At 52.0% G+C, this 26569-nt stretch overlaps 1 protein-coding gene across 1 annotated transcript; it reads left to right on the top strand.

The window, feature by feature from the left end:
- The first annotated feature begins 948 nt into the window (after positions 1 to 948).
- On the top strand, positions 949 to 26282 carry SIGLEC15 (sialic acid binding Ig like lectin 15). Its single transcript, XM_027960801.3, has 6 exons — positions 949 to 1157; positions 10148 to 10207; positions 10632 to 11015; positions 12310 to 12690; positions 13785 to 13815; positions 15805 to 26282. Exons 1-6 carry the CDS (start codon positions 1106 to 1108, stop codon positions 15884 to 15886), a joined length of 990 nt encoding a protein of 329 aa, XP_027816602.1. The 5' UTR covers positions 949 to 1105; the 3' UTR covers positions 15887 to 26282.
- The last annotated feature ends 287 nt before the right edge of the window (positions 26283 to 26569 follow it).

Here is a 26569-nt window from a genome sequence, read left to right on the forward strand (position 1 = left end):
TCCATTATATTTGGGAATTGCTTTTTTCCCAACAGGTCAACCTTTCTCTGAACAAAAATACCTCCTCCTACTCAGCGACTGGCTCATCCTTGCCTGCCCCTTGTCTGGCCACATTTTTGTCCAGTTTCCTTACTATCTCCTTGCAACAGATACCGAGACTCTGCCCCTGCCATAGGATATTTTAACCTGGCATGTTGATGTTCTGATTGTTCTGACAAGGACTGATTTGCTTAATGATTTTACTATTTCCCATTTATGCTGCTTGTCAGCTGCTGCATGCTGCATGTAACCATTGTCAGTGAGGTTTACATTTTGGAGACGATTTTTTTTCCTTCCGTCAATTTAATAATCGCTTCAACACCTGTATAAAAGTAAAGTGAAAGTCACTCGATCTCATCTGACTCTTTGCGAGCCCATGGATATAGTCCATGGAATTCTCCAGGCCAGAATACTAGCATCGGTAGCCTTTCCCTTCTCCAGGGGATCTTCCCAACCCAGGGATTGAACTCAGGTCTCCCAGATTGCAGGTGGATTCTTTACCAGCTGAGCCAGAAGGGAAGCCCAAGAATACTGGAGTGAGTAACCTATCCCTTCTCCAGTGGATCTTCCCGACCCAGGAATCAAACCAGGGTCTCCTGCATTGCAGACAGGTTATTTACCAACTGAGCTATCCAGGAAGCTTCATCAAGATGAAACCTCTTTCTGGCACACTAAAAATGTGGGAAGGGGTAGAGAAAGAAAGAAGGAGGCAGGGAGAGGGCAAGAGGGAGAGAAAGAAGCAAGTATAAGAACAGTAGATTTGCCAAAGGGACAGCGGCCACAGAAAAGTATCCACTTCTCTGTTTCCTATCCTGGAAAATCATCCGAGTGGTTCCCCTCTTGGTTTTCCACATGACTAAACCCCACGGGTCTCAGTTAATCATGCTTGGGCCCGCCTGGCTGCCTCTCAGTTCCTCCGGCGCCTGCAGAGCCCTGCAGGGTGCAGACCCGGGCACACCACCCACCCCCTCCCACCTTCCTCCCCCCTCACACCCACACCAAGGAGGGGTCCCACCAGGGACCTGGCTGAGTGTGGGGCCAGCCCGGGGTCTCTGGACCTCACAGCATGGAAGGGCCCTTCCGACTCCTGGCTTGCTTGGTGTGCATCGTCCCGATGGGTGAGTTTCCCACTCTTCCCTCCAGCGCATTTTCAGAAGAGAATAGGTGCTCGTAAACTTGGAAGGACAGTCCTCTCCCTGCACTCAGGGCAGCTGGGTGGCCAGGGCCTCCGGGCCTGTGGGAAGGGAGAGCTGCACTTTGGGAGGCTGTGGTGACAGAAACCGTAACTCTAAGTCCAGGCTTTGCCTTGGGTTCTGGGGACTTGAGGCAGTGCCGAGCTCCTCTGGGCTTCAAGGTCCCCACCTGCAGAAAGGTCACCTACCCCACCCTCTGCTGTGAGGAGCCAGGGGGCATAATGGGCCAGCTCTGGGGAGGACAGGCTCTGGGCGGTGTGATCATCCAAGCGCTATGCATTTTAATGGGCTCCCCCGGGGAAAGTGGGGAAAGCACACGGCTGATTGTGGGTAGGGGTGGCAACTTCCTGTGGGCAGTAGGCAAGTGATCGAGGGCACCCTTCTGCCCAGCAGGAACCCCAAGAAGGGAGTGGGAACTCTTACTGGCAGGCTTCAGCAACAGTGTCTCTTCACTTAAGGTGACTTAGCTCAAGGAGTTGGTGTCCCTGCAATCAGCGTGTCTCAAAAAGTGGTCACAGATCATCTGCCTCAGAATCCCAGGGAGGGCAAACCTCTGTTAAAATGCGCATTCTTCAGCTCTGCTCTGCAGAATCAGAAAATGTCAGGAGCAGGGCCCAGGAGCCTGCATTTTCAACCATCTTCTTGGGTGATTCTGATGCAGGATTCAGTCGAGGGCCCCTGGGATAAGTGACAAAGGCAATCCCCATGTCCCCACTGTCCAGGCCCCTGTCTTCTCCTCTACCCTACTCAGGCTGAGACATCCCTCTCGTGACATGTCCCTGGACTCAGCATCCAGGCCTCTCTGTGTACAGCCACTGGCCACTGATATCACGGTGCTCCAAGCTATTAGTCAATCTTCCTTAGGTGGAGTCCTGTCTCCACAACTGGATCATAAACTCCCACTCCTGGGCCCCTCAGGCCTTTCTCTCTAGCTTTCAGCACTGAGCAGAGTCCTACTGGGGGCTGATTTGAATAGTAACAGCAAGTACCTCTTATTAAAGGCTGGGCACTTTAAGTACTGGGCTTCCCTGTGGCTCAGCTGGTAAAGAATCCACCTGCAATACTGGAGACCTGGGTTGGGAAGATGCCCTGGAGAAGGGAAAGGCTACCCATGCCAGTATTCTGGCCTGGAGAATTCCATCGACTATATAATCCGTGGGGTCACAAAGAGTCAGACATGACTGAGTGACTTTCAGTCACTCACTCACTTTAAGTATTAATAGTCATTCAAGTAAGCATCATAATCCTATGAGAAAGAAACTATTACATTCTCTTTTCACAAATGAAAACTGAGGCACAGAGGGGTTCAGTGAGTGGTGCAGGGTGAAGCCGGGATTTGCTCTTGGGGATGTGTGCCTCAATCTGGGGCCACACCACCAGCTCCCACGCAACACTGCCCATGGTCCCACCCATAAAGCCCTGTGGTGGTGGCTGATAGGGGAGGGGCTTTCTTTGGCCAAGTTGACCCAATTCAGACATCTTTCTGGATGATTTAGGGTTGGATCCCACACAGAGAATGGGGCTGGAGGAGGTGACCCTCCCCAGGCCTGGGGGCAGACGGGAGAGTGGGTCAGAGAAGCACTGAAGCTTGGCTCTGCTATTTGCCAGCTGGATGGCTCTGGGCATGCTTAGTAACTTCAGTTATGTCTGACTCTTTGTGACCCTGCAGTCTGCCAGGCTCCTCGGTCCATGGGATTCTCCAGGCAAGAACACTGGAGTGGGTTGCCATGCCCTCCACAAGGGGGTTTTCTGGACCAAGGGATGGAACCCACGTCTCTGGCGTCGCCTGCAGGGACAGGCGGTTCTTTACCACTAGTGCTACCTACAGGTTGCTTAACTTCTCTGAGCCTCGTTGAACAGGGGTCCCCACCACTTCATGGGCGCTGCGAAGGAGAATCCGGTCATGAGTGGAAGGCCCCCAGCACAGATCTGGCGCTCAGCAGCTGGGCGGTTAAACGGCAGTGAAATGTTGCTCAAGTCAGATAGCTTCCAGGGCTGTTTTGTTTGGGATTGTTTTTTGTCCTCCTCCTCCAAGAGTCAGCAGCAATGAATCAGACAAAAAAGACAAAAAAAAAAAAAAGAGAAAACTTAGAGGAAGCATGAGCAGTCACATGCTGAAGTACAAAACCCAAACCACACAAATGCTCCAGCTGTGTCACAGTTCTTCAGGAAGGCTGGGCATCCATGGGAACCATGGCAACTGGCCCAGGGAGGGGACTCCCTCTTCTCGTGGCCAGCAGCTGCTTCCTGCTTGAAACCCGGAGGTCGTGAATTCTGGGGGAGCAGCGTCTCGCTGCCTGAAACCCCTCTGGGGCCGTTCACCCGGGAGCCTCTCTGCAGGCTGGCGGGCCTAGAAGAGGCCAGAGCTCAAGCCGCCCGAGGGCAGGGAGATCCCAGGCCACAGTCCCGTCCTGCCACACCTCTGAGCGAGCACAGGACCCTGGGCTGGCCTTCGGCATGGGAGGAATTCATGCAGGAAACATCCCCCTCTCCCATTTTCTGGACCTTCTCCCTCATTCTGGCATCCCCGACCTGCACCCGGTGCCCTGGGGCAACCCCTCATCCCCTGGGGGCCCACACCACACACTCTCTTTTGTCTTTCCTTTCTGTCTCCCCACAGATCTGCTTTTAGAAAGCGGGCGATGTCAGGGGACATGAGAGGTGGTAGGAAGAGCGGTGGTCTGGGAGCTCCGGCCACCTGGTGACCTCGGACAAGACCTCTGTTGGTCCCCAAATCTCTGATGACTGGTGCAGTGACCGCAGTGGTTGCCAACCTGAAGGACCATCGTGCTGGGCCTTTGATGGCAGCTCATTTCCTCTTCACCACAACCCCGCAAAGTGAAGACCCTTGTCCTTGTTTTCAGGGACGCTCAAGGAGGTCAGGGGACTTCTGGGTGTCAGAGCCTGGATGAGACCTGGAGTCTCCCGAGGCCAGGCTTACCCTCGACACTGCCTACACCTGTGTGCAGAGGGTGGTGAGCCTGAGGCAAAGCTTGGGGCTCAGAGGAACTTACTTTGCTAGCTCTAAACTTCTGCAGAAAAACAAACTGGAAAGGCAAGACGATTTGCACAGTCACCCAAGGTCATGGGGGGTTTATTTGGGATGCAGCGAAAGGTCAGGGACTGCTGTCATGGGCCCAGGAAGAAATGAAGATTGGATGAGCCAGAACACTTCCTCTGTCCCTGGTGGGTACTGTGGCCAGCAGCTGAGACTGAGAAGTCCTGCCCCCGGAGGAGGAGGGGTGTAGGAGTAAAAGCACGGCAGGGAAGGCTGAATCAGAACTCCCAAGAGCAACGCCACGTGATGGACACTGGCCCCGGGGCAGGCTCCGCTCAGGGCCCTGCATCTCCATCAGCCCAGCGAGAAGGTCCAGATCCACAACCACGCAGCCAGAGAGGCAAGGGTTAAAGGGGAAACAGGACAACCGAGGGCAGAGGGGAACAGTCAGGCCGTTCAACAGCTCACTTGTCCCTTTGCCTCCCCTGTACCCTGGAACCTGAGGGGTCTGCTTCTCAGTGGAGGATGGACTCCTGTTTCTGCTCCCTCCTCTCCCCTCTGGTCTCCCTGCTTTTCTCACTTTTTCTCTGCTAATAACCTGTCTGGACTGCTACATGCAGGCCCGGAAGGCAGAGTTATTGAGAACAAACTGCAGGCAGAAAGGAATTGGAAATGTGAGAATGGGGTGTTCAGGTTCTGCAGACGTCTCTATCGCCGAGTCCCTGTCCCACCCTGGCACCCCTGGCACAGGGCTTTGGAAGCTGATACTCAGTGCTGCAGCCCCCAACCTCTCTCAGTGAGCATCATCACCATGGGGAGACAGGAGCAACTCAGACAGCTTAGTAAGTGGCTGTGCGGGACCATCAGACGTGGGCGCCTCTTTCTGAGTAGCTGAATTTGCTGGATAACTAATAGCTTGTTTTAAAATACCTGAAGTCTCTCAATTAATTTTCAATTGCCATATTTCTAAAATGCTTACTAGACATCTTCGTCATTTTCATCAAGATATCATTTTCTGACATAGACTTTTAGATTTAAAAGTCTCCTTAGCAAACATCTACAGACGTCATTTCACAGATGAGCCCACTGAAGCCAGAGCTACGAGGATTCACCTAAAGTTACAAAGTCACGGCCAGTCTAGCCAGGGCTATAGCCCCAGACAGCCTGAGACTCCATCTGAGGGGCACGTCTCTCATGGCAATGAACCCTTCCAAGGTGACTCAGGTCACAGCCGTGAGCATCTGTTCCTCCAGCCTACTGTGGGGAGTGATGCCTCAAGGAGCTCTGCACTTACTCATCCTCTGAAGGGTCCCATTTGTGCTGCACTTAGATCATTTCCGTCCTGAGTCATCACATTATTTTTTCTGAACCCTCCTCCCTGACAGAAAGCTGATTATCATCCCTAGCTGCTTTCAGTGGACCTACAAACAGAAGTCACTTTCTAGCTTTTCAATCTGTTATTTCCCTAGGCTGGGAAGCTAATTAAACAAACTTGTTAGAATTTTAAGCAAACAAAAAACAAACAGCGGCTGAGCCAGTCTGTAAACACACTGAGGAGGCAACTGATTGGTATGGTAACTGCATTCCCAACACCCGGCACAGGCTTAAGCACCTGACGGACCTTCAATAAGCTTCTATTGTGTGAAAAAATACAGGAATCTCAGGTTAGCTAAGGGCAAGGCCCGTGCTATTGCACGCCTAAGGTGTCAAGTTGAGCCACAGCTAGTGCAGTGTCTGGGGCCAAAACAATCCCCCCACTGCGTCGCTTGAGTTTTCTGCCCAGAGTCCTCCTTCCGCACCACTGGAAAGCACTGCCCCCTGCTCCCTCCTGGTCCCAGTCTGTCTGCAGAGCTAGTGAAGGAGGGAACTAACGTCGCTGAGCGTTCGCTGAGTGACAGCTCTGTCCAGGTGGCCTTCATGGGTGACTTCATTCCATCCTCAATCTTATGAGGAAAGTACCATGTTCCCCATTTTGCATCAGAGGAACCTGGAGACTTGGGACATTAAGCAACAGACGCCACCCAAAGATCTCCCTGTAAGTGGATCAGCCTAGGTGCCAGGGACAGACTGGGTCCTTCAGACAAGTGAGAATGTCATCTGCCTTCAGCTATACCAAAGCGGGAATGCTGTTCACAGCACCCCATGGCCCACCATTGAGGGGAGGCATTTCGGGCGGTACGAAGAATTCAGGCCTCCTGTTGACACTCAGAGGTTGACAGAGATGAGGCAGAGGGAGTAGAGACCCTCCCTATGAAAGAGGCTGTGGTTCCAGCTCAGGGGCCATCCCTGCCCTGTCCTAAGAGATATGCAGAAGCTTCAAGAAGGAATGGTAAATGTCACGGGAACTGGGGAGCTTGGATTCCTGCCAAAGCCAATGTGCTTGCTCCCTGGGTACTTCCTGCCGGGACTTTCCTCACCTCGAATCCCCTGGGTAGACTCATCCCACAGTGAATCCCGTGCCGCCTCTTGGAAGCACACACAGTAACTAAACTGTCACACCTTGTGAAAGGGCCTCTGTGTGCCCTCTCTCCTCCTAGAGCAGAACTCACTCCGAGAGGGAAGGGCCCTGGCCAATCACACGCCAGGATGCTCCCAACCCAGGCTGCCATCCTCAGGCAGACAGAGTCCAGGGACATGACCCACCTGTGGTCAAAATTCAGCCTCTGTACACCGGTGTCGGATTTAAGTCTTGGGGACAGAGTTTGGGGTGAAGTGGAAAGAAAGAGCTTTATTACTTTGCCAGGCAAAGGGCTAATGCCCTCAACACTGCCTTTTGGACACTGGGAAGAACGTGGGCCTCCTGGTGACCTAAACTGTGTGTCCTGTCCAGGAAGGGTAGTGAGGAATCATATAATATTCAAGGAGAAGGGTGTGATGGGCTCATGGACATTCTTTTGATTGGTTGCTGATGACGTAATTGGGAGTCAACATCATCTTCTGGTTTCAATTAGTCTGGGGTCTATGCGCTTGTGGGCGGCATACAGTTAACTTCTTCTACCTGGTGGGAGTTTCAGTATCTGCAAAACAGCTAAAGGACATGCACAGAATATCATCTATAGTCCTTGTGCAGGTGTGTTAAATCGCTCAGTCGTGTCCAACTCTTTGCAACCCCATGGACTGTATAGCCTGCCAAGCTCCTCGGTCCATGGGATTCTCCAGGCAAGAATACTGGAGTGGGTTGCCATGTCCTCCTCCAGGAGATCTTCCAGACCCAGAGATCAAACCCGCATTTCTTCCGTCTACTGCATTGGCAGGCAAGATCTTCACCGCTAGCCCACCTAGGAAGCCCCATAGTCCTTGAGGAAGAACTAAAGGCCCTTGCCTGTTTATTGGCTAAAGTATTATTGTTTTGTCTTGCTTGCTTGTTTTCCTTTCTTTTTGCATTTTCCCTTCTCTGATGAAGTTTATTTTTTGTCTAAGGTTTTTCTACAGACAAAAGGCAGGTGGTAGACATGGGTGGGGCTCTATCCTGCGGAGGCCTCGTAGGTTCCTGCTCAGTAACACTTTGAGGGGAAGACTTGGCTCTGCCTGCTTGATCAAGTGACCTGGCCGAGTCTCTCTGCCCTCTGAGCCTCAGATTTCTTTCTCCAAAGGCGGGCCAATAACAGTACCCCATGCATGGATTGCTGCGCTTATGAAATAAGGTTCGAAATGTCTCCCCCTAAGCCCCCAGAGCACATGTACTCTGGCCCCCTTATCCTCTCACATCTGCATCCTCTATGTTGATGTCTGTACTCCATTTCGCCCTCTGCCTAGAATGCCTGCAGCCTACCTCAAACCCCACTCCTTTCCCAAGGCTCTTCCAAGGTGGCAGCTCCTCTCTCGTGGGGCCTCCAATCAACCCCCTCCACCCACCCTTCCTGCCAACCTGAGCTCCCTCCCTTCTGCGATTCAAGTCAACATCAGCTACTATGTGGCAGGTGTGTGTTGGGCTACAGCCACACAAATACGATCCCCACTTATGGTCCCTGCCCTCCAGGAGCCCCTGGGTACCTGGACAAAAGTTGCAGTTGAGTTCTGGGGCATGGAGAAAGGGGCACCAGACCCAGGCTTGGGGCTCAAGGAAAGTCTCCTACTGTAGGATGACTCAGAGAGATCTGGGGACAAGTAGGAGGGAGCTGGTGAGTGAAAGGGCCCTGTCCTACGTTCAGAGAGATCACTGTTCATGTCCCTCCTGGCAGGCTTTAGTGTAACTATGAGTTCACAGACATGCCACCCTTTCCGAGCTGTGAGCTCCAATAGGCTGATAAATTATTCTCTTATTCTTTGTAGCCCCAGCTCTGGTCCCAGTGCCTGGCTTTGAGAGGGGATGTGTCCAGAGCAATATCAAACAATCCCTGGGAAATCGATGCCTGGCTCCATGATGCTTGTGAGAGGCGGGATGTCAGAGGAGGCTGAGGTCACAGAGGGTGGGAGCACAGCGAAACTGAGGCAGGGGCTGAGCCTCAAGATTGGGAGATGCGTTCTGCAGCTGGAAGTACTGAATGAACAAGCAAACCTTCAAAAAGTTTTCTCAAATTTGGAACTAGGCCCTCTGATTATTAACTGGGCATACAGTCTCTTACCTGGCTGGGGTTCAAAAGCATATTTCCACTTGTCCAGAAGAAAGGAGATTTGGCTTAGAAACAGACTGTGTGTGGGGAAAAAAAAAGTCGTGGTTTTATTTCACTGCAAGCTCGGTGCAATCCCAAAGTGAGGTTTTATGCGAGACACAGTTCACACAACCCAATCTGTACCCCACTCTGGCTGGCCCAGCACATGTGGAGGCCCCAGGGTCAGAAAACTACACTGCATGGAGAGTACCAAGCGGCCAGTGAGGATGGAGAGGGGCAGGTGAAGGGCTGGGACATCTGCCAGAGAGGACAAGGCTTATGGGTCCGGGAGAGCCACGATGGGATCTGGGGAGGGCCATCACCGGGAGGGGAGGAGAAGGCTCCAGACAGCAACAGTGGTCACGTGAGGGGCAGGAGACATTGCTCTCCTTGGATAAGGCCCGAGTTTCTATGCCCTTAATGCACTAGAGTGCAGCAGAGGAATCAGGCAGTCCTGAGTCTGAATGCCCAGGAGGAGTGCCCTGTCCTGTAGATTATTCATAGATGGGATGGGTTCCAGCTGTGAGCTGAGGGGATTCCCATCCAAGATACAAGCTGGGCTACTGCCAAGAGCAAAGAGCACTGGACTTGGAGTCATGTGATGCAATGTATGCGAAAGAACTTGGCAAATTGCAAAGCCCTTTGGAAATACAGGGGCTGCTATATTATTCCCTGTAGAGATCCCTGCACCCAGGCACCAGCAGCTCAGCCTGCCCCCGCTCCCTGAGGAGGCACCCCTTGGTCTGATTCTCCCAGCACTGACACCCATCGGCCCACCCAGTTCACCGCTCTCCCAGAGAAGCACACACCTGCAACAAGAGGCAGTGAGTGGTCTCCAGCCCTCCCTAAGCTGCAGCAGAGTGCAGCTTGCAGACCTTAGCTCAACCACACTTCGGAGGCCCACGACATGGGAGGTGAGGAAACCTGAGCCCAAAAGCACTTGTGCAAAGCGAGGAGGCAGCGTGAAGGTCTGCCCCTCTTGGTCTCTCAGCTCCCTGTCTGGACACTGGCCTATTGGAAAGCCCACTTGGGTGAAACTGGAGTACAGAGGAACCTCAATCACCAACTCAATGCATCAGCTTCAAAACATACCACCCCTCCCAAGGTCTCCGTTGCCCCTCTGTAAGTGGGAATGTTGCTCTCCTTGGATAGGACCCGAGTTTCTATGCCCTTAGTGCATTAGAGTGCAGCAGAGGAGTCAGGCAGTCCGGAGTCTGAACATCAGCTTTGCCTCATCCTAGCTGTGTGACCTCGGGCAATTACTCAACCTCTCTGTGCCCTGTTTTATTAACATGTAACCTGGGGCTAACTCTTCTTACCTCTAGGATCACTTGTGAGGACTAAAAGAGATACCACTGGGAACTTGCTCAACACAGAGATGAACAGTAAGTGCCTTTACTACTATCATCATCAGGCGGGGGGTTGAGGGTGGGGAAATCTTATGGACAAACTGTAACCACAGGATCCCCGGGGTTTTCTGAAGCAGGGCAGGTTTGATGGGGAAAAGGTTGGGAACAGCGGGCCCCTCGGTGAGGTGGGATCGTCCTGAGTGAAGCAAACAGTCCCAGGGAAGCGGGGATGGGAAGAGGGGAGCGAGAGGGGCAGGGGAAGATCCAGGCACCTAGAAAGTCAAGGTCCTGGGAGATGCCTCTGGAGTCCCGCGGTGGGTTTCCAGACCCCACCCCTCCTCCCCCGCAACTCGCGAGGGGAGGAGGGCGCTTCCTGCGCCCCGGGAGTTTCCAGGCCCCTCGGGATGCGGGTAGGGTGGACGCAAGCGCCCGCGCTGCCCGCCCGCCCGCCTGCCCGCAGGTGCGCCCTCGCAGCGCTGGTCCATGCAGGTGCCTGCCGAGGTGAGCGCGACGGCGGGCGAGGCCGCGGTGCTGCCCTGCACCTTCACGCACCCGCACCGCCACTACGACGGGCCGCTCACGGCCATCTGGCGCGCGGGCGAGCCGTTCACCGGCCCGCAGGTGTTCCGCTGCGCCGCGGCGCGCGGCAGCGAGCTGTGCCAGACGGCGCTCAGCCTGCACGGCCGCTTCCGGCTGCTCGGCAACCCGCGCCGCAACGACCTGTCGCTGCGCATCGAGCGCCTGGCGCTGGCCGACGACGGCCGCTACTTCTGCCGCGTCGAGTTCGCGGGCGACATCCACGACCGCTACGAGAGCCGCCAGGGCGTCCGGCTCCGCGTGACGGGTGAGCGCGCCGCCCGACTTCGCTCGCCGCGTCCCGCGGGGCTCTCGGTGAGGGGTCTGGGCTGGGATCCGAGGGGTTACAACGGGCACATCCCTTCCTCTAGAGCAGTGTGCTCTCACACCTGGAAGGGCCACAAGCCCCCAGGTAACTGGTTCAGAGGCCGCGGAATCCTGGCCCCGGGTCGGGCTGGGTGGATGGAGCCTGGGATGGGTGCTGCAATGAAGCTCGTAGTGAGTGAGTGTGCCCCAACAGCCCTGAGACCAGCGGGAAGAAAAACGAGGAACAAGGGCTGCAGTGGGCCGTGCTCACTGACGGGGTCACAGGGAGCCCACCACGTGCCCAGCACTTCGCTAGACCCTGAGGTTTAAGGATGGGGGACCAGGATCCTAGAAAGGCGATTCTCAAGCCTAGCTAGCTCTGGAATGACTTAAGGAGCTTTAAAAAAAAAAAAAATTTCAAGATCCCCCGCTGTGGGGGACCCAGGCGTTCTGGGTGTAGTTTGGCTCTGCCAAGAACCACTCATGTGCCCTTGGGCTGGCTGGGCAGCCTCTCTGACCGCACTTCAGTTTCCTCGGACTTGTCCGCCTCAGTCTCACGGATTTGGTGAATCCGTCTCCACTCGAGATGTCAGTGAGGTTGTCTGGGGAGTGCCCTTGAAATCTCTCCAGCCGACTGCCCCCCCCCAACCCCAGCCCAACCCCGCGCGCCCCTATCGTGCGGCTGCCTGCGTGCATGCTGTCGCTTCAGTCGCCTCCCACTCTTTGTGACCCCGAGCCACCAGGCTCCTCTGTCCATGGGATTCTCCAGGGAAGAATACTGAGTGGGTTACCATTCCATTCTCCAGGGGATCTACCGGACCCAGGGATCGAACCCGCGTCTCCTAGGTCTCCTGCTTGCACACGGGGGTTCTTTGCCACTAGCGCCACCTGGGGAGCCCCAGGCATGCGCTATCACGTAGGAATGACGTTTAGAAAGCACTTGCCCAGGCACCCCGCATGAATTAACCTGTCAGATCTTCCCCAGAACCTCATAAAATAAGTGATCCCCACTTTACACGTGAAGAAACTAAGGCCCAGAGCGATGGAATAACTTGCCAAAGGCCACACCTGTTCTGGGAACCCAGACGCCCTGGCTCCCCGAGCGCCTCTCCCTTCTCATATCCTATCCCCGCTCCCTCCTCCAACTCTCTCCGCGAAGGGGACAGGGAGGGCTACCCCTTGCCGTTTCCTTTGCCCGCCGCTGCTCTGACCGCGCTTTGCTTTCTCCCGGGTCCTCCTTCGGCCGCCGCCCGCAGCCGCCCCGCGGATCGTCAACATCTCTGTGCTGCCAGGCCCGGGGCACGCCTTCCACGCGCTCTGCACCGCTGAAGGGGAGCCACCGCCCGCCCTCGCCTGGTCCGGCCCGGCCCTGGGCAACGGCTCGGCCGCCACGCGAAGCCCAGGTCATGATCACGGCCACCAGGTGACCGCCGAGCTGCCCGCGCTGGCCCACGACGGCCGCTACACGTGTACGGCCTCCAACAGCCTGGGCCGCGCCGAAGCCAGCGTCTACTTGTTTCGTTTTCACGGCGCCTCTGGGGCCTCGGCGACTGCCCTCCTGCTAGGCGCGCTCGGCCTCAAGGCACTGCTGCTGCTCGGTGTTCTGGGCGTTCGGGCCGCTGCCCATCATCGCCTAGGTGGGTGCGACCCTGGGCCAGGATGGGTGCTGAGGGCAAGTGGGGTCTCCTCCAGGCTGACCACCTGGCGTGACCCAACTGGAACTTCATTTATGCACCTGTGCATCTCCTTCTCCTCCCTGGTCAAGCCCAGGAGGTACCGGCCAGCATGAGCCAATTTTACCATCAGGAAGCTGAGGTCAGAGAGGTTAGGGAACTTGCCTCCAGCCTACAGTCACAGAGATATACTCACCCTTTTGCCAAGTGCCCCATAAATGACTCAACCCGAAGGGCCCTGACCACACACAGGCTTTCCCAAATAGCACCATTTCATTCATTAGGTTGCAACAGCATCCTGAGCACTAACTACATGTTGCACAGGGGCTGGAAATACACAGAAATGAATATGACATGGTGCCCTGCCCTTGAATGGGATGCTGAGAAGTAAGCAGATAATTGCAGTCTGCAGAGAGAAGTGCGCTCAACCCAGGTACTGCAGAGGCCCAGACGCCTCTCTCTGATGGGGCGTTGGGACAGGAGCCAGGCGGCAAGGCTGTGCACAGTAAAGGGAGGCTAAACCAAAAGCTGTAAGCAGCTGGGAGCTGGGAGGACAAGGAGCTAGCAGTGTTCCTAGCAGAGGGCACAGCGCCTATGCAAGCGTGGAAGCTTGAACTAGCAAGCTGTCTTCAGAGAGCCGTGGCCACCCCTCCCTACTCTCACTAAGCTGGATGGGAGATTTGTTCTGTGCCCCAGAGAAGGGGCTTCCCAGAGCCTCTCAGCTCACCCAGGTGAGTAGCACCAGCCTCAGACTCTCCCGGGATGAAATCCAAAATTTGCCACAGTTGCCTTGGCTGCCATCTTTGCTGTGGCCATGCTAGCTTTCTCTCAGGGTCTTCAAACCCACCAAGAATTCTGTGCTTCAGGGGCCTCAGAAAAGCAGGTCTCCCTGCTAGGTGTGCTCCTCACTCCCTGTCTTCCTAGGTAACTGTCATCTTTCAGGTTACTCCTTCACATTCTGCTGGCTAGCTCGTCTTGGGGTGGGATGGGCAGCCGGGCTTGGAGGCCAGAGGCCACCGCGCAGATTCATGCCTCCTCTCTCTCTGTCCCTCACACAGAGCACCCAGTCACCCCGGACGCTCCGCCAAGGTAAGCGAGCTAGCCCACCCCCACCTCGCCCCTCTCTGGTTCCCACTAGCAAAGGGGTGCAAGCTTCTCAGGCAGAGAAGCACAAGAAGAAACAATGGACAACAGGCTGGGGCAGGGGTTCTAGCCCTTCTCAGGGTCAAGGCTCTCCCTGCTGCGCCCTGAAGCTCCTGCTCCTTCAGTCCGCCAAGGCTGACCAGCGAGACCAGGCCATGCCGACCTGCCTCCGCACTCCTGTCCCACCACGTTCCCAGCACTGACTTTGGGCCTCGCACTGGCCTGTCTCCCAGGCCAGCTGCTTGGTGTCCATGCTGTTGAAGGTCATTTTTCTGTGCCTTCCTTATCTGCACCTAGAGGCATCCCTGGAGATGGTGTTTTTCCTCTCGAAGTGCCCAGTGCTCTAGAACAGATCCCCACAAAAGCCACCATAAGGCAATCATTGTCTCAGACACCCTGCTGAATGAAGGCTTTGCAAGCAAAATGTCAGTAGAGGTACTGAGGGCTTGGTTGAGGGCCCACAGACCTAAAAGGTAGGAAGTATGGACCTTACCCCTTCTTGGTGTCTGTCCAAGTGAAGCTCCATATTATAGAACAAATGCTGTCTGGGATGCTTGGGGGAGGCAGGAAGCTGGTGACAGCCGTCTAGGACCCCTTAGACAAGCCTAGGCACTCCTATAGCTCCGCTCCACTTGGGCCTGGGGGCTGGGAGAGCCACACTGCCAGCCCAGAACCCTCTCTGCAGATGTCCACTTAGCAGTCCCCCACATTCTAGAATACCTGCGCAAAGTCCCTTTTCTTTACTAACTTACTATTGCACCAGGGCACCTAAATCAGAAAGCTGACCATTGCTCAAAATATCTGTTGATCCCTATCATGTACTGGGCACTGTTTTGGATGCTAAAAGTAAAGCAAAAGTCCTCCATCTCAGAGAACTCACACTTGAATGTGGAGAATTTTAATAAATACCTAAACAAGAGATCTTAGATTATACAATAAGGCTGTGGGGGGCGGGGGGGAATGGACAAGGCGATAGAGCAAAGCCCCAGGAGAGGGAGGTGCCACTGGGTTGTGGCTGCTTCAGACCCATCATCCTGTCTGAGGACACCGAGAGATGGGAGGCAGGCACCCATATGGGCAGGTAAGGGTGCTAGGGGCAACTGGGAGGCAAAGGCTCAGGCGTGACCCAGGGAGGGGGCAGGGAAGGCAGGCAGGCTGCGGGATTTACCCTGAGTGTGATGGGAAGTCGGTGAGTGGTTTAAGTAGGCAAATGGCCCCATCTGAACAGGAGTGGAGGCAGGAGACCTGGGAGGGCTGTCGATCAGGACTGTGGCTGGCCCGGTTGCTTGGTGGAAGGTGGCAGCAGAGAGGGTGGGGAGATGGGCAGACAGAGGCAGGGCTGGCCAGAGGCCTGCTGGGCAGCACAAGCAAAGATGGGACACACAGAAGCAGGGCAGGCAGAACCCTGCTGGGCAGCACGGTCAAAGAGGGGGCGTGCAGAGGCAGGGCAGACAGAGGCCTGCTGGGCAGCACGAGCAAAGGAGGGAGCCAGCAGTTCTGGAGCTGAAACCCTGGTGCCGCTTACAGAGCTGAAGACAGGGAGAGAAGAGGGGCGGTGGAGAGCCCCAGGTGGGCATGTAGGCATGTAGGGCATGGGGGATGTAGGTCTGAGAGGCCCAGGAGGATGTCCCGGAAGTCAGGAAAGCATCTGGCGCTCAGGAGGCCTGGCCTGGAGGTGGGTTTTGAAGCCACAGACGATATCCCTTTGAGAAGACAGAGACTCTGATCTGGGACGCTGTCTCCTGGGTGTCCCTTCCCGCGTCTGCAACTTCTGCTGCTGCCCAGCCTCCAACCTTTGCTTGGTCTCCAGGCCCTGTTGGACGTAGACCCCTTGACGCCCATCTCATCCCCGCTTCCACCCTTTCCTGGGCTGAGGTTTGGGCAATCAGAGACCTCTCCTGTTTGGGTGGTCAGCCAACTTTCTCCTGTCCACAGGCCCCAGGCTCAGGAGTCCAATTATGAGAATTTGAACCAGATGAGCCCCCGGGGCCCACCAGCAGCTGTGTGCTCACCATGAGGAGCCTATTGGCCACCCGCATCCACTGGTCACCACGAGGAACAAAGGCCAACAGGAGGCTTGGCTGGGACAGCCCTTCCTGGCTCCCAGGCACTTTGACAGCTCCAGCCTGGCAACACCCCGAGGTCAGGACCGTGCTCACAGAGGCTCAGAGGTCTCCTGTGTGGACTTCTGTCTTCAAGCCCCAGCAATATTTCTCTCTAGGGGGCAGCAGTTTGAAAGTGTGTGTATGTGTGTGTGCACATGTGTGCACAGGAACACAAGTGTGACCCTTCTGGAAAGCTCTTTTCACCTTTTTCTACTTAGAGCAAAGCAGGCAGGACACTGGTCAGATGGGTCTCCAGGCCCTGGCTCCATCTGGGTTCTGTCGCTGACTTGCTTCGGGGGCCAAGGCACTTTTTTGCTTCTCTGTTGAACTCGTCCACTGTCGAACACGGACAGTATCATTCTTCCCTCTCCGCTTAGGGGTTATCAGGGTCTGAGCACAAAGTGGGTGTGGAAGGGCTTTGGGCAGTACAGGGCCGTCCACAGGTGTGAGCAGGGTTACAGGCCCCTCCTTGCAGAGCCGGCTTGAACAAGTGTAGCTGCCGCCCCAGCCCTGCTGAGAGTGAGGAGCCCAGAGAGCAAGCCTAGGGCTGGGCCATGCCACCTGCAGTACCAGAAACATCAAATCAGCAACGAGGAGTCCAGTGTTCCTGCACCCTGAGGTCTCCTCTGCAACTGTCCCACTCTGCCCACCTCTCACCCCATCAGCTGCTCTGCCCTGCCTTCAGCTGGGACCTCTGGAAGAGGAAACAAAACACCCATCACCTCAAAGCATCTGAAAATTCACTGTCCTTCCCACCACAAGCTGGGAAGTGTGAGGACCAGTCTGGGCCACAGGGAGTCCGTGGGTAAAGCAGCCGCAGCTCTGACCTGCCTCTGCCTGCTTCTTGCCTGGATGTGCACCGGCCAGAAGTCCCAGGAGTTTCCCACCTGCCCAAGTGCTGCCAGGCTGCCTCTGGGCCACGGCCTTCCATTCTCACACTGGATCATTTTAGCTCCTGCAGTCCTTGGGGACAGGTTGGGGGATGGGGGGGAGGCGTGCTTGGGACTGGACAAGCTAGCAAGAGAAAAGGGCCACAGAGATTGGGGACGTAAGAGGCAATGGGAACACACTTTCTTTCCTCCAGAACTTTTCCAGAAGCTGCAGTGGTAGCTGGGGTCCTTTCTGATGCTTTCTGCAGAGACGGCGCAAAGTCTGAAGGGTCTTCACAAGTTAACAAGCAGGGCGGGGGGTTAGGAGTTTCCTCCCCTCCTCCTGGAGCCATCGCCAGAGTGAAAGGGTAATGGCAGCTCACAGTTAACTCAGGATCTATCAGGAGCCTGTCTGACTTGCTCAGAGGTCAGAGGAGGTGGCATCCATACCTCGCTGGGCAGGTATACTTTGGGACACCTCCACGGAGAGTCCCGTGTCATCAGGGAAGGACACGGGGTGGTGTGTCTGTCTTAGAGCATCTGCGTGGTCTTTGAGGCTAGTTTCACAGCCCAGAAAAACGTGATAGGAATTGTATCATATGCCTTGTTTTGTGCTAGCAGTTGGGCCAGTGTTTGGGGACATAGAAGTAAGGCCGGGCTAGGTCATGCTGCATTAACAAACCCCAGTCACAGTGACTAGAACAGTTAGGTTTCTTCTCTTCAAAGCTGCCTGCTTGGCACAGACCATCAAGAGGCTGTGTGCATTTTACTTGCTCTGGGACCCAGGCTCCCAGGGGCCCACCCTCTCTAATGTGCATTGCTGGGTTGGATCAAAAGAAAGCTTCAGAAGGTCTTCCACTTGGGATCATAGTGCATTGGCCAGAACTAGCCAGTGGGGAGGTCCCAGGAGACCTCTATGGGCTGGGCAGTGGGACCCTTCACCATACCTAGAAGGAAGGAAGCTGGAGCCTTTGGGAACAGCCCTGAAAATTCCACTGGGGGACTGTCTAGGGGTTCTCATGCTAGTGAGCAACACAGACCAGTAAGCGGGAATCACATCTGCTGGGCATCAGTCTGCTGGGGGTTCTATAGGAGCACCTAAAAAGGGCTGACTGACCCAGTCTTCTTGGAGGAGGGGACATGGAGATGGTACACGTTGGCCATGTAAATGGGGGAGAATGGAGATTGGGAGGTAAGGGGGAAAAAAACCAAAAGGGACATTCTGGGCGAAGGCCAGGAGGTAAGCGTGCTGTCTAAGCAGTGGAAAGTTGCTGGAGCACCAGGCAGAGGCAGCGTGTCTGGAGCCGAGGCTGCAGCATGGAGGCTCCCAGGCGCGGAGGGTGCTGCCCCAGCAAGAACGAGCAGCTGAGCCTGGGTTTCTACCTTCAGACCTTAGGCTGTCGGAGCAGCATTTTCCCGATGGGTTCCAAGGATCACCTGCATCAGGGACACCTGGGGAGCTTGTTCAACTCCTCGTTCTCAGTACCCCTTGGACCACCCAAATCACAGGGTATATGAGGGCAGGCTCTATAGATAAAATATCCAGGGGATTTTGGCCCTAACTTTGTAATATGATTATTTTCAAACACACACACACACAACTGGAAAACTAGATCATACAGATACCCACTACCTACATTCAACACTTCCTAACATTTTGCCGTATTAGTTTAATGCACGTGTGTGTCCGTGTGTGTGTGTGCACGCATATATATTTGGCTGAACCATTCAAGAGTAAATTGCAGAAATCACAGTACTTGACCCTTAAATATCTCAGCTGTGTCTCCTGAGAACAAGTGCTGTCTCCTCCATAACCTCAAGGCCATTATCACATTTGAAAAAATTAACAATTATTTAATAATATTGTTGTGTCACCCACATTCATATTTCTCCAACTGTCCTTTTTTAGCTTGCCCCCAACGAGTTGACTCCAGGCGGTTTTTAGGCGAGATGACCGGAGACTCCCTCTGAGTCAGCCCACTTGTCAGGGTGCTGGCTGCCCCCGGTGATCCTCCCTGCAGTGTTCGCGCTTGGAGGAGAACTTCCCGCGGGCTGGGGCAGCAGTATTCCTCTCTGCTGCAGGGCTTCAGACACAGAGATGGACCGGGGGAGGCCCAGCGAGGAGGGAGAGCCCAGGCGGCCTCCTGCCTAGTCTCCAATTAAAGGGTCTGCTAAGGGCAGAGGGGAGGGTGGTGAGGGGACTTGACCATCCCCAGAGCCCCTTGCCTGCCCGGAAGCCTGGTGGTCCTGCAGCTCACTTCTCTCAGAGCACCAAGATGCAATCAGTGGCAAGCAAGGAGCAAGCAATGGGCAGTGGGCTGAGTCAGCAGTGTCCTAGAGCCTGAGAACTGACCCGGAGATGTGATGTTTTGAAGATAGCACATGGCAGTGTGGTGCAGGGCACAGTGCTCTCTGCTCCTGGCCACCTACCAGGCTGCTCTTGGAGGCAGGCAGTGGGAGGAAGGATGACTACTGCCCAGGTGCCCGCCCAGGTCTGCCAAGAGCACCCCACACCTCTGCCTTCAAGGAGCTATTAATAATATCCTAAATTTTAAATTGAGATGTAGTTACATGAGAAATAATACCCATGAGATAATGTACAATGAAGGTAGGCCTGCCTTGGGACGGAAGTGCCACTGAGTGGGGCTGAGTTTTCACATATGTACATATGCCCCTTGCCAGACTGGACAGCAAAGCCAGGTGAGGGTAGGGCTCAGCCAGGCACAGGGCCGTCAGGCCGGGGAGACCTTGTAGCCCGTGAGCTGGGGTCCTGGGCTTTGTCTTGCCTCCAGCCTGGCACTTAGGTCCAGTCCCACGACCTCCATAACAAGAGCTCCTCATTCTCTGGGACCCCCTGCGGTCCTCAACCTCCCTTCCCTTCCATAGTCCCTTGTAGTTCTCACTATAAACCTAGGAGAATGGCAAGGCTGCAGGTACCCTGTGTCACCTTCTCCTTCCCAGGTTCTCATGTGTTTTTCCTCCTCTCCTGTGCCCCTTCCTCTTTGTCATATTTTATGAGCTAAACGGAGAAAACACAGTTTCCCATTGCAAGGATACATAACTACTTGGGGTTGGAGCTCTCTGGTTTTCCCAGGTTCAGGCCCCCAGACCTTCATCTTCCAGCCTCTGTCCCCAAGTCCCACGTGTGAGTGAACTCACAAGGGCCCCAGGGCTGAAGACTTCCCCGAGAGAGCCCGACAGAGACACCTCCACCAGAGGCTTCTGGCTCTGGCCTCAGGTGGAGGGGAAAGGTGGGGTGGGGAAGGGGAAGGAAGGAGGGTGAGAAAGGTAGATGGAGGGGCCTTAAGAAAGGTTAAGGAGGACGTGTCAGGGAGCTGGTCAACCAGAGCAGATTCCCAAAAGAAATCTGGTCCAAGCCACAAATTTAGGCTATGAAAAATGTGGTGTTCGGGAGAGAGGCTGGGTTGGTCCCTTGGACCAACACACCAGGAATGTGGCTCTGTTTTCTACAAGGGTTTAGGCTAGCAGAGGAAGACCAGGAGGGAAGAGGTCTGTCTTCAGAAGAGAGGCAGGTTTCGGAGGAAGATCTTGGCTCCCTCAGTCTCTAATTTTCATTTGCCCCTTGGTGACGTGGACCGCCTCCACCTTCATTTCTCTGGGCCTTTCCCAGTGATGATAGTGTAGAGATAGGTAACCTGATTCCTGCAGCAGGAAGCATGCCAACTTGCCTCTAAGCCACCTTTCCACACAGGGCATCATCCTGGCTGCTGCTGTTGTTCAGTCACTAAGACGTGTCCTACTCTTTATGACCCCATGGACTGCAGCACACCGGGCTTCCTTGTCCATCACAACCTCCTGGAGTTTGCTCAAACTCATGTCCACTGAGTTGGTGATGCCATCTAACCATCTTATCCTCTGTCGTCCCCTTCTCCTCCTGCCTTCAATCCTTCCCAGCATCAGGGTCTTTTCCAATGAGTCAGCTCTTCCTATCAGGTGGCCAAAGTATTGGAGCTTCAGCTTCAGCATCAGTCCTCCCAGTGAATATTCAGAGTTGATTTCCTTTAGGATTGACTGGTTTGATTGATTGTCAATCAGTCCCTTGATTGACAAGAGACTCTCAAGAGTCTTCTCCAGCACCATAGTTGGAAAGCATCGGTTCTTTGACTCTCATCCTTCTTTATGGTCCAACTTTCACATCCACATATGACTGCTAGAAAAACCATAGCTTTGACTAGACAGACCTTTGTTGGCAAATTGACATCTCTGCTTTTTAATATGCTGTCTAGGTTTGTCATAGCTTTTCTTCCAAGGAGCAAACATCTTTTAATTTCATGGCTGCACAGTGATTTCAGAGCCCAAGAAAATAAACTCTGTCACTGTTTCCAATTTTTCCCCATCTATTTGCCATGGAGTGATGGGACCAAATGCCACGATCTTAGTTTTTTGAATCTTGAGTTTTAAGCCAGCTTTTTCACCCCTCTTTCATCTTCATTAAGAGGGACTTTAGTTTCTCTTTGCTTTCTGCCATTAGAGTGGCATCATCTGCGTATCTGAGGTTACTGGTATTTCTCTCAGCAAGCTTCCAGCTTGTGCTTCATCCAGCCCAGCATTTGTCATGATGTACTCTGAATAGAAGTTAAATAAGTAGATTGACAATATACAGCCGTGACGTACTCCTTTCCCAATTTGGAACTAGTTCATTGTTCCATGTCTGGTTCTTCTTGACCCATATACACATTTCTCAGGAGGCAGATAAGGTGGTCTGGTATTCCCAACTTTTCTACAGTTTTTTGTGATCTACACAGTCAAAGGCTTTAACCTAGTCAATGAAGAAGTAGCTGTTTTTCTGGAACTCCCTTGCTTTTTCTATGCTCCAACAGTTGTTGGACATTTGATCTCAGGTTCCTCTGCTTTTGCTAAATCCAGCTTGTACATCTGAAAGTTCTCCATTCATGTATTATTGAAGCTTAGCTTGAAGGATTTTGAGCCTTACCTTGCTAGCATGTGAAATGGGTGCAATTGTGTGCGTTCTTTGGCATTGCCTTTCTTTGGGATTGGAATGAAAACTGACCTTTTTCAGTTTCCTGTGGCCACTGCTGAGTTTTCCAAATTTGCTGGCATATTGAGTGCAGCACTTTAACAGCACCATCTTTTAGGATTTGAAATAGCTCAACTGGAATTCCATCACTTCCACTAGCTTTGTTCACAGTAATGCTTCCTAAGGCCCACTTGACTTCACACTCCAGGATGTCTGGCTCTAGGTGAGTGATCACACCCTCATGGTTATCCAGGTCATTAAGACACTTTGTATACTTCTGTGTATTCTTGCCACCTCTTCTTAATATCTTCTGCTTCTGTTAGGTCCATACCATTTTTTGTCCTTTATTATGTCCATCTTTGCATCAAATATTCCTTTGGTATCTCTAATTTTCTTCAAGAGATCTCTAGTGTTTCCCATTCTATTGTTTTCCTTTATTTCTTTACATTGTTCACTTAAGGCTTTCTTATCTCTCCTTGCTATTCTTTGAAACTCTGCATTCAAATGGGTATATCTTTCCTTTTCTCCTTTGCCTTTCACTTCTCTTCTCTTCTATTTGTGAGTCCTCCTCAGACAACCATTTTGCCTTTCTACATTTCTTTTCCTTGGGCATGATTTTGATCACCACCTCCTTTACAATGTCACAAACCTCCATCCATAGTTCTTCAGGTACTCTGTTCAGATCTTATCCTTTGAATCTATTTGTCACTTCCACAGTAAAATCATAAGGGATTGGACTTAGGTTATACCTGAATTGCCTAACAGTTTTATCTACTTTCTTCATTTAAGTCTGAAATTGGCAATCATAGTTCACGATCTGAGCCACACTCAAAGCCTGGTCTTGTTTTTGCTGACTGTGTAGAGCTTCTGCATCTTCAGCTGCAAAGAATATTATCAATCTGATTTCAGTATTGCCCATCTGGTGATATCCATGTATAGAATTGTCTCTTGTGTTGTTAGAAGAAGGTGTTTGTTATGACCACTGTGTTTTCTTGGCAAAGAAACTGTTAGCCTTTGCCCTGCTTCATTTTGCACTCCAAGGCCAAACTTGCCTTTTACTCCAGGTGTCTCTTAACTTCCTACTTTTGCATTCCAGTCCCCTGTGGTGAAAAGGACATTTTTTTTTTTGGTGTTTGTTAATTCCTGAAGTTCTTGTAGGTCTTCACGGAACCATTTAACTTCAGCTTCTTTGGCATTAGTGGTTGGGGCAGACTTGGATTACTATGAAGCTGAATGGTTTGCCTTGGAAACGAACCGAGATCATTCTGTCATTTTTGAGATTGCATCCACATACGGAATTTTGGACTCTTGTTGATTGTGCGGGCTACTCCATTTCGTCTAAGAGATTCTTGCCCACAGCAATAGATATAATGATCATCTGAGTTAAATTCACTTGATCTTAGCCAAAAGGCCCTTAGATTTAAGGGACCAGATCTGATAGATAGAGTGCCTGATGAACTCTGGAATGAGGTTCGTGACATTGTATAGGAGACAGGGATCAAGACCATCCCCATGGAAACTAAATGCAAAAAAGCAAAATAGCTGTCTGAGGAGGCCTTCCAAATAGCTGTGAAAAGAGGAGAAGCGAAAAGCAAAGGAGAAAAGGAAAGATATAAGCATCTGAATGCAGAGTTCCAAAGAATAGCCAGAAGAGATAAGAAAGCCTTCTTCAGCGATCAGTGCAAAGAAATAGAGGAAAACAACAGAATGGGGGAAGTCTAGAGATCTCTTCAAGAAAATTAGAGACACCAAGGGAACATTTCATGCAAAGATGGGATCGATAAAGGACAGAAATGGTATGGACCTAACAGAAGTAGAAGATATTAAGAAGAGGTGGCAAGAATACACAGAAGAACTATACAAAAAAGATCTTCACGACCAAGATAATCACGATGATGTGATCAACATCCTGGAATGTGAAGTCAAGTGGGCCTTAGAAAGCATCACTACGAACAAAGCTAGTGGAGGTGATGGAATTCCAGTGGAGCTATTTCAAATCCTGAAAGATGATGCTGTGAAAGTGCTGCACTCAATATGCCAGCAAATTTGGAAAACTCAGCAGTGGCCACAGGACTGGAAAAGGTCAGTTTTCATTCCAATCCCAAAGAAAGGCAATGCCAAAGAATGCTCAAACTACTGCACAATTGCACTCATCTCACATGGCAATCCACTCCAATACTATTGCCTGGAAAATCTCATGGACAGAGGAGCATGGTAGGCTACAGTCCATGGGGTTGCAAAGAGTCGGACACGACTGAGCGACTTCACTCACTCACACGTTAGTAAAGTGATGCTCAAAATTCTCCAAGCAAGGCTTCAGCAATAGGTGAACCATGAACTTCCAGATGTTCAAGCTGGTTTTAGAAAAGGCAGAGGAAACAGAGATCAAATTGCCAACATCCGTTGGATCATGGAAAAAGCAAGAGAGTTCCAGAAAAACATCTATTTCTGCTTTCTTGACTATGCCAAAGCCTTTGACTGTGTGGATCACAATAAACTGTGGAAAATTCTGAAAGAGATGGGAATACAGACCACCTGACCTGCCTCTTGAGAAATCTGTATGCAGGTCAGGAAGCAACAGTTAGAACTGGACATGGAACAACAGACTGGTTCCAAATAGGAAAAGGAGTCCGTCAAGGCTGTATATTGTCACCCTACTTATTTAACTTCTATGCAGAGTACATCATGAGAAATGCTGGACTGGAAGAAACACAAGCTGAAATCAAGATTGCTGGGAGAAATATCAATCACCTCAGCTATGCAGATGACACCACCCTTATGGCAGAAAGTGAAGAGGAACTCAAAAGCCTCTTGATGAAAGTGAAAAAGGAGAGTGAAAAAGTTGGCTTAAAGCTCAACATTCAGAAAACAAAGATCATGCCACCCGGTCCCATCACTTCATGGGAAATAGATGGGAAACAGTGGAAACAGTGTCAGACTTTATTTTTTGGGGGGCTCCAAAATCACTGCAGATGGTGACTGCAGCCATGAATTTAAAAGACACTTACTCCTTGAAAGAAACGTTATGACCAATCTAGATAGCATATTCAAAAGCAGAGACATTACTTTGCCGACTAAGGTCCATCTAGTCAAGGCTATGGTTTTTCCTGTGGTTATGTATGGCTGTGAGAGTTGGACTGTTAAGAAAGCTGAGCGCTGAAGAATTGATGCTTTTGAACTGTGGTGTTGGAGAAGACTCTTGAGAGTCCCTTGGACTGCAAGGAGATCCAACCAGTCCATTCTGAAGGATATCAGCCCTGGGATTTCTTTGGAGGGAATGATGCTAAAGCTGAAACTGCAGTACCTGGGCCACCTCATGCGAAGAGTTGACTCATTGGAAAAGACTCTGATGCTGGGAGGGATTGGGGGCAGGAGGAAAAGGGGATGACAGAGGATGAGATGGCTGGATGGCATCACTGACTCGATGGACATGAGTCTGAGTGAACTCCGGGAGTTGGTGATGGACAGGGAGGCCTGTCGTGCTGCGATTCATGGGGACGCAAAAAGTCAGACATGACTAAGCGACTGAATTGAACTGAACTGAGTTAAATTCACCCATTCCCGTCCATTTTAGTTCAGATTCCTAAAATGTGAACGTTCACTCCTGCCATCTCCTGTTGGGAAATTCAAAGTCAAAAGTGCAGGCTTCCCACCTTACTTTGGCCCATTCAAGAGGAGTCTAAAAGCAATGGAAATGAAGGCTAAGGAAGAACTCCCCAGCATTCCGATATAAAGTGATTTCTGGACCTGATGCTCAGGTCACTCTGCCCTCCCTGCAGCTTGGTTCCCTCTCTGAGGCTCTCCCACCCCCACCCAGGAGCTCAGGTTGTGGGAGCCTTTGCACAGTTTCATGTACCTTCTCCGACCCAGGTCACAAACACATTACAGACCTCGGAGCTCTCCCCAACTTTCTTGGGATCATCTGTCTATTCCAATTCTTAAACCTCCAAGTCTTAAGTTCTCTTTGAAACTAGAGCCCTCACCCATTGTGGTAAAATGTCCACCCATTTTCTAATTACACATTTTTCTTTTTGTGATTTCCAGCTGAAAAGCCCTGTCAACCAACTTGCCAAAAATGAGACATGTACCACATGTAAATTAAATCTGAATCATTTATTTGCAGAATTTTACTTAACCAGTTCTCATTTCTTCATGTCTCATCATTATATTAAAAAAAAAAACTCATCCTTTGTACAAGCATGTAAAATGTCAACAATAAGTAAATATTACACATTTAATGGCCAAAATAAGCTGTGGTTTTTCAAGGGCACACTAGGCATGCGGGAAGGAAAAAAAGTTGAGCACACTTAAGAAGTATTTGCTGCCACTTGAGGGAATTAAGCCACTGGAAGAAAAATAAATCCTAAAAAAAAATAAAACCTCAGTGCTCAGGAGATATTACATATGTACATTTAAAAATAAAAGTTTTAATGAAAAACATTCCTTAGTGGTTTCACTATCCCAAAACAGAGTCAGTAGTTTTATTTTCAAGTTATTGTCATCAGAAATTAAACTGATTATTTACCACTGAGTCACCAGGGAAACCCTATCTAGACTGGAGGAAACGTGAAGCACAGCCTCTACAGGACATGCCTCTGTCATGCCAGAGGGTCAGTCATCATGGACCAGGATCATCACAGGCCAGAACAAGGTCAGTATTAGCACCTGGCTAGAAGCCAAGAACTTTATCCAGCACATGCCAGATACAAATGGAAGATCACAGGAAG

This window comes from Ovis aries, chromosome 23 (genome assembly GCF_016772045.2).
Source record: "Ovis aries strain OAR_USU_Benz2616 breed Rambouillet chromosome 23, ARS-UI_Ramb_v3.0, whole genome shotgun sequence".
In the NCBI taxonomy this organism is placed as follows: Eukaryota; Metazoa; Chordata; class Mammalia; order Artiodactyla; family Bovidae; genus Ovis; species Ovis aries.

What these genes read in the sequence shown, in the direction of transcription:
- SIGLEC15 (XM_027960801.3), top strand. Translation starts at nt 1,106, where the DNA reads ATGGAAGGGCCCTTCCGACTCCTGGCTTGCTTGGTGTGCATCGTCCCG. An exon ending in GGTGTGCATCGTCCCGATGG is followed by an intron (nt 1,158 to 10,147) that starts GTGAGTTTCCCA and finishes TCTTACCTCTAG; the next exon opens with GATCACTTGTGAGGACTAAA. An exon ending in GCTCAACACAGAGATGAACA is followed by an intron (nt 10,208 to 10,631) that starts GTAAGTGCCTTT and finishes GCCTGCCCGCAG; the next exon opens with GTGCGCCCTCGCAGCGCTGG.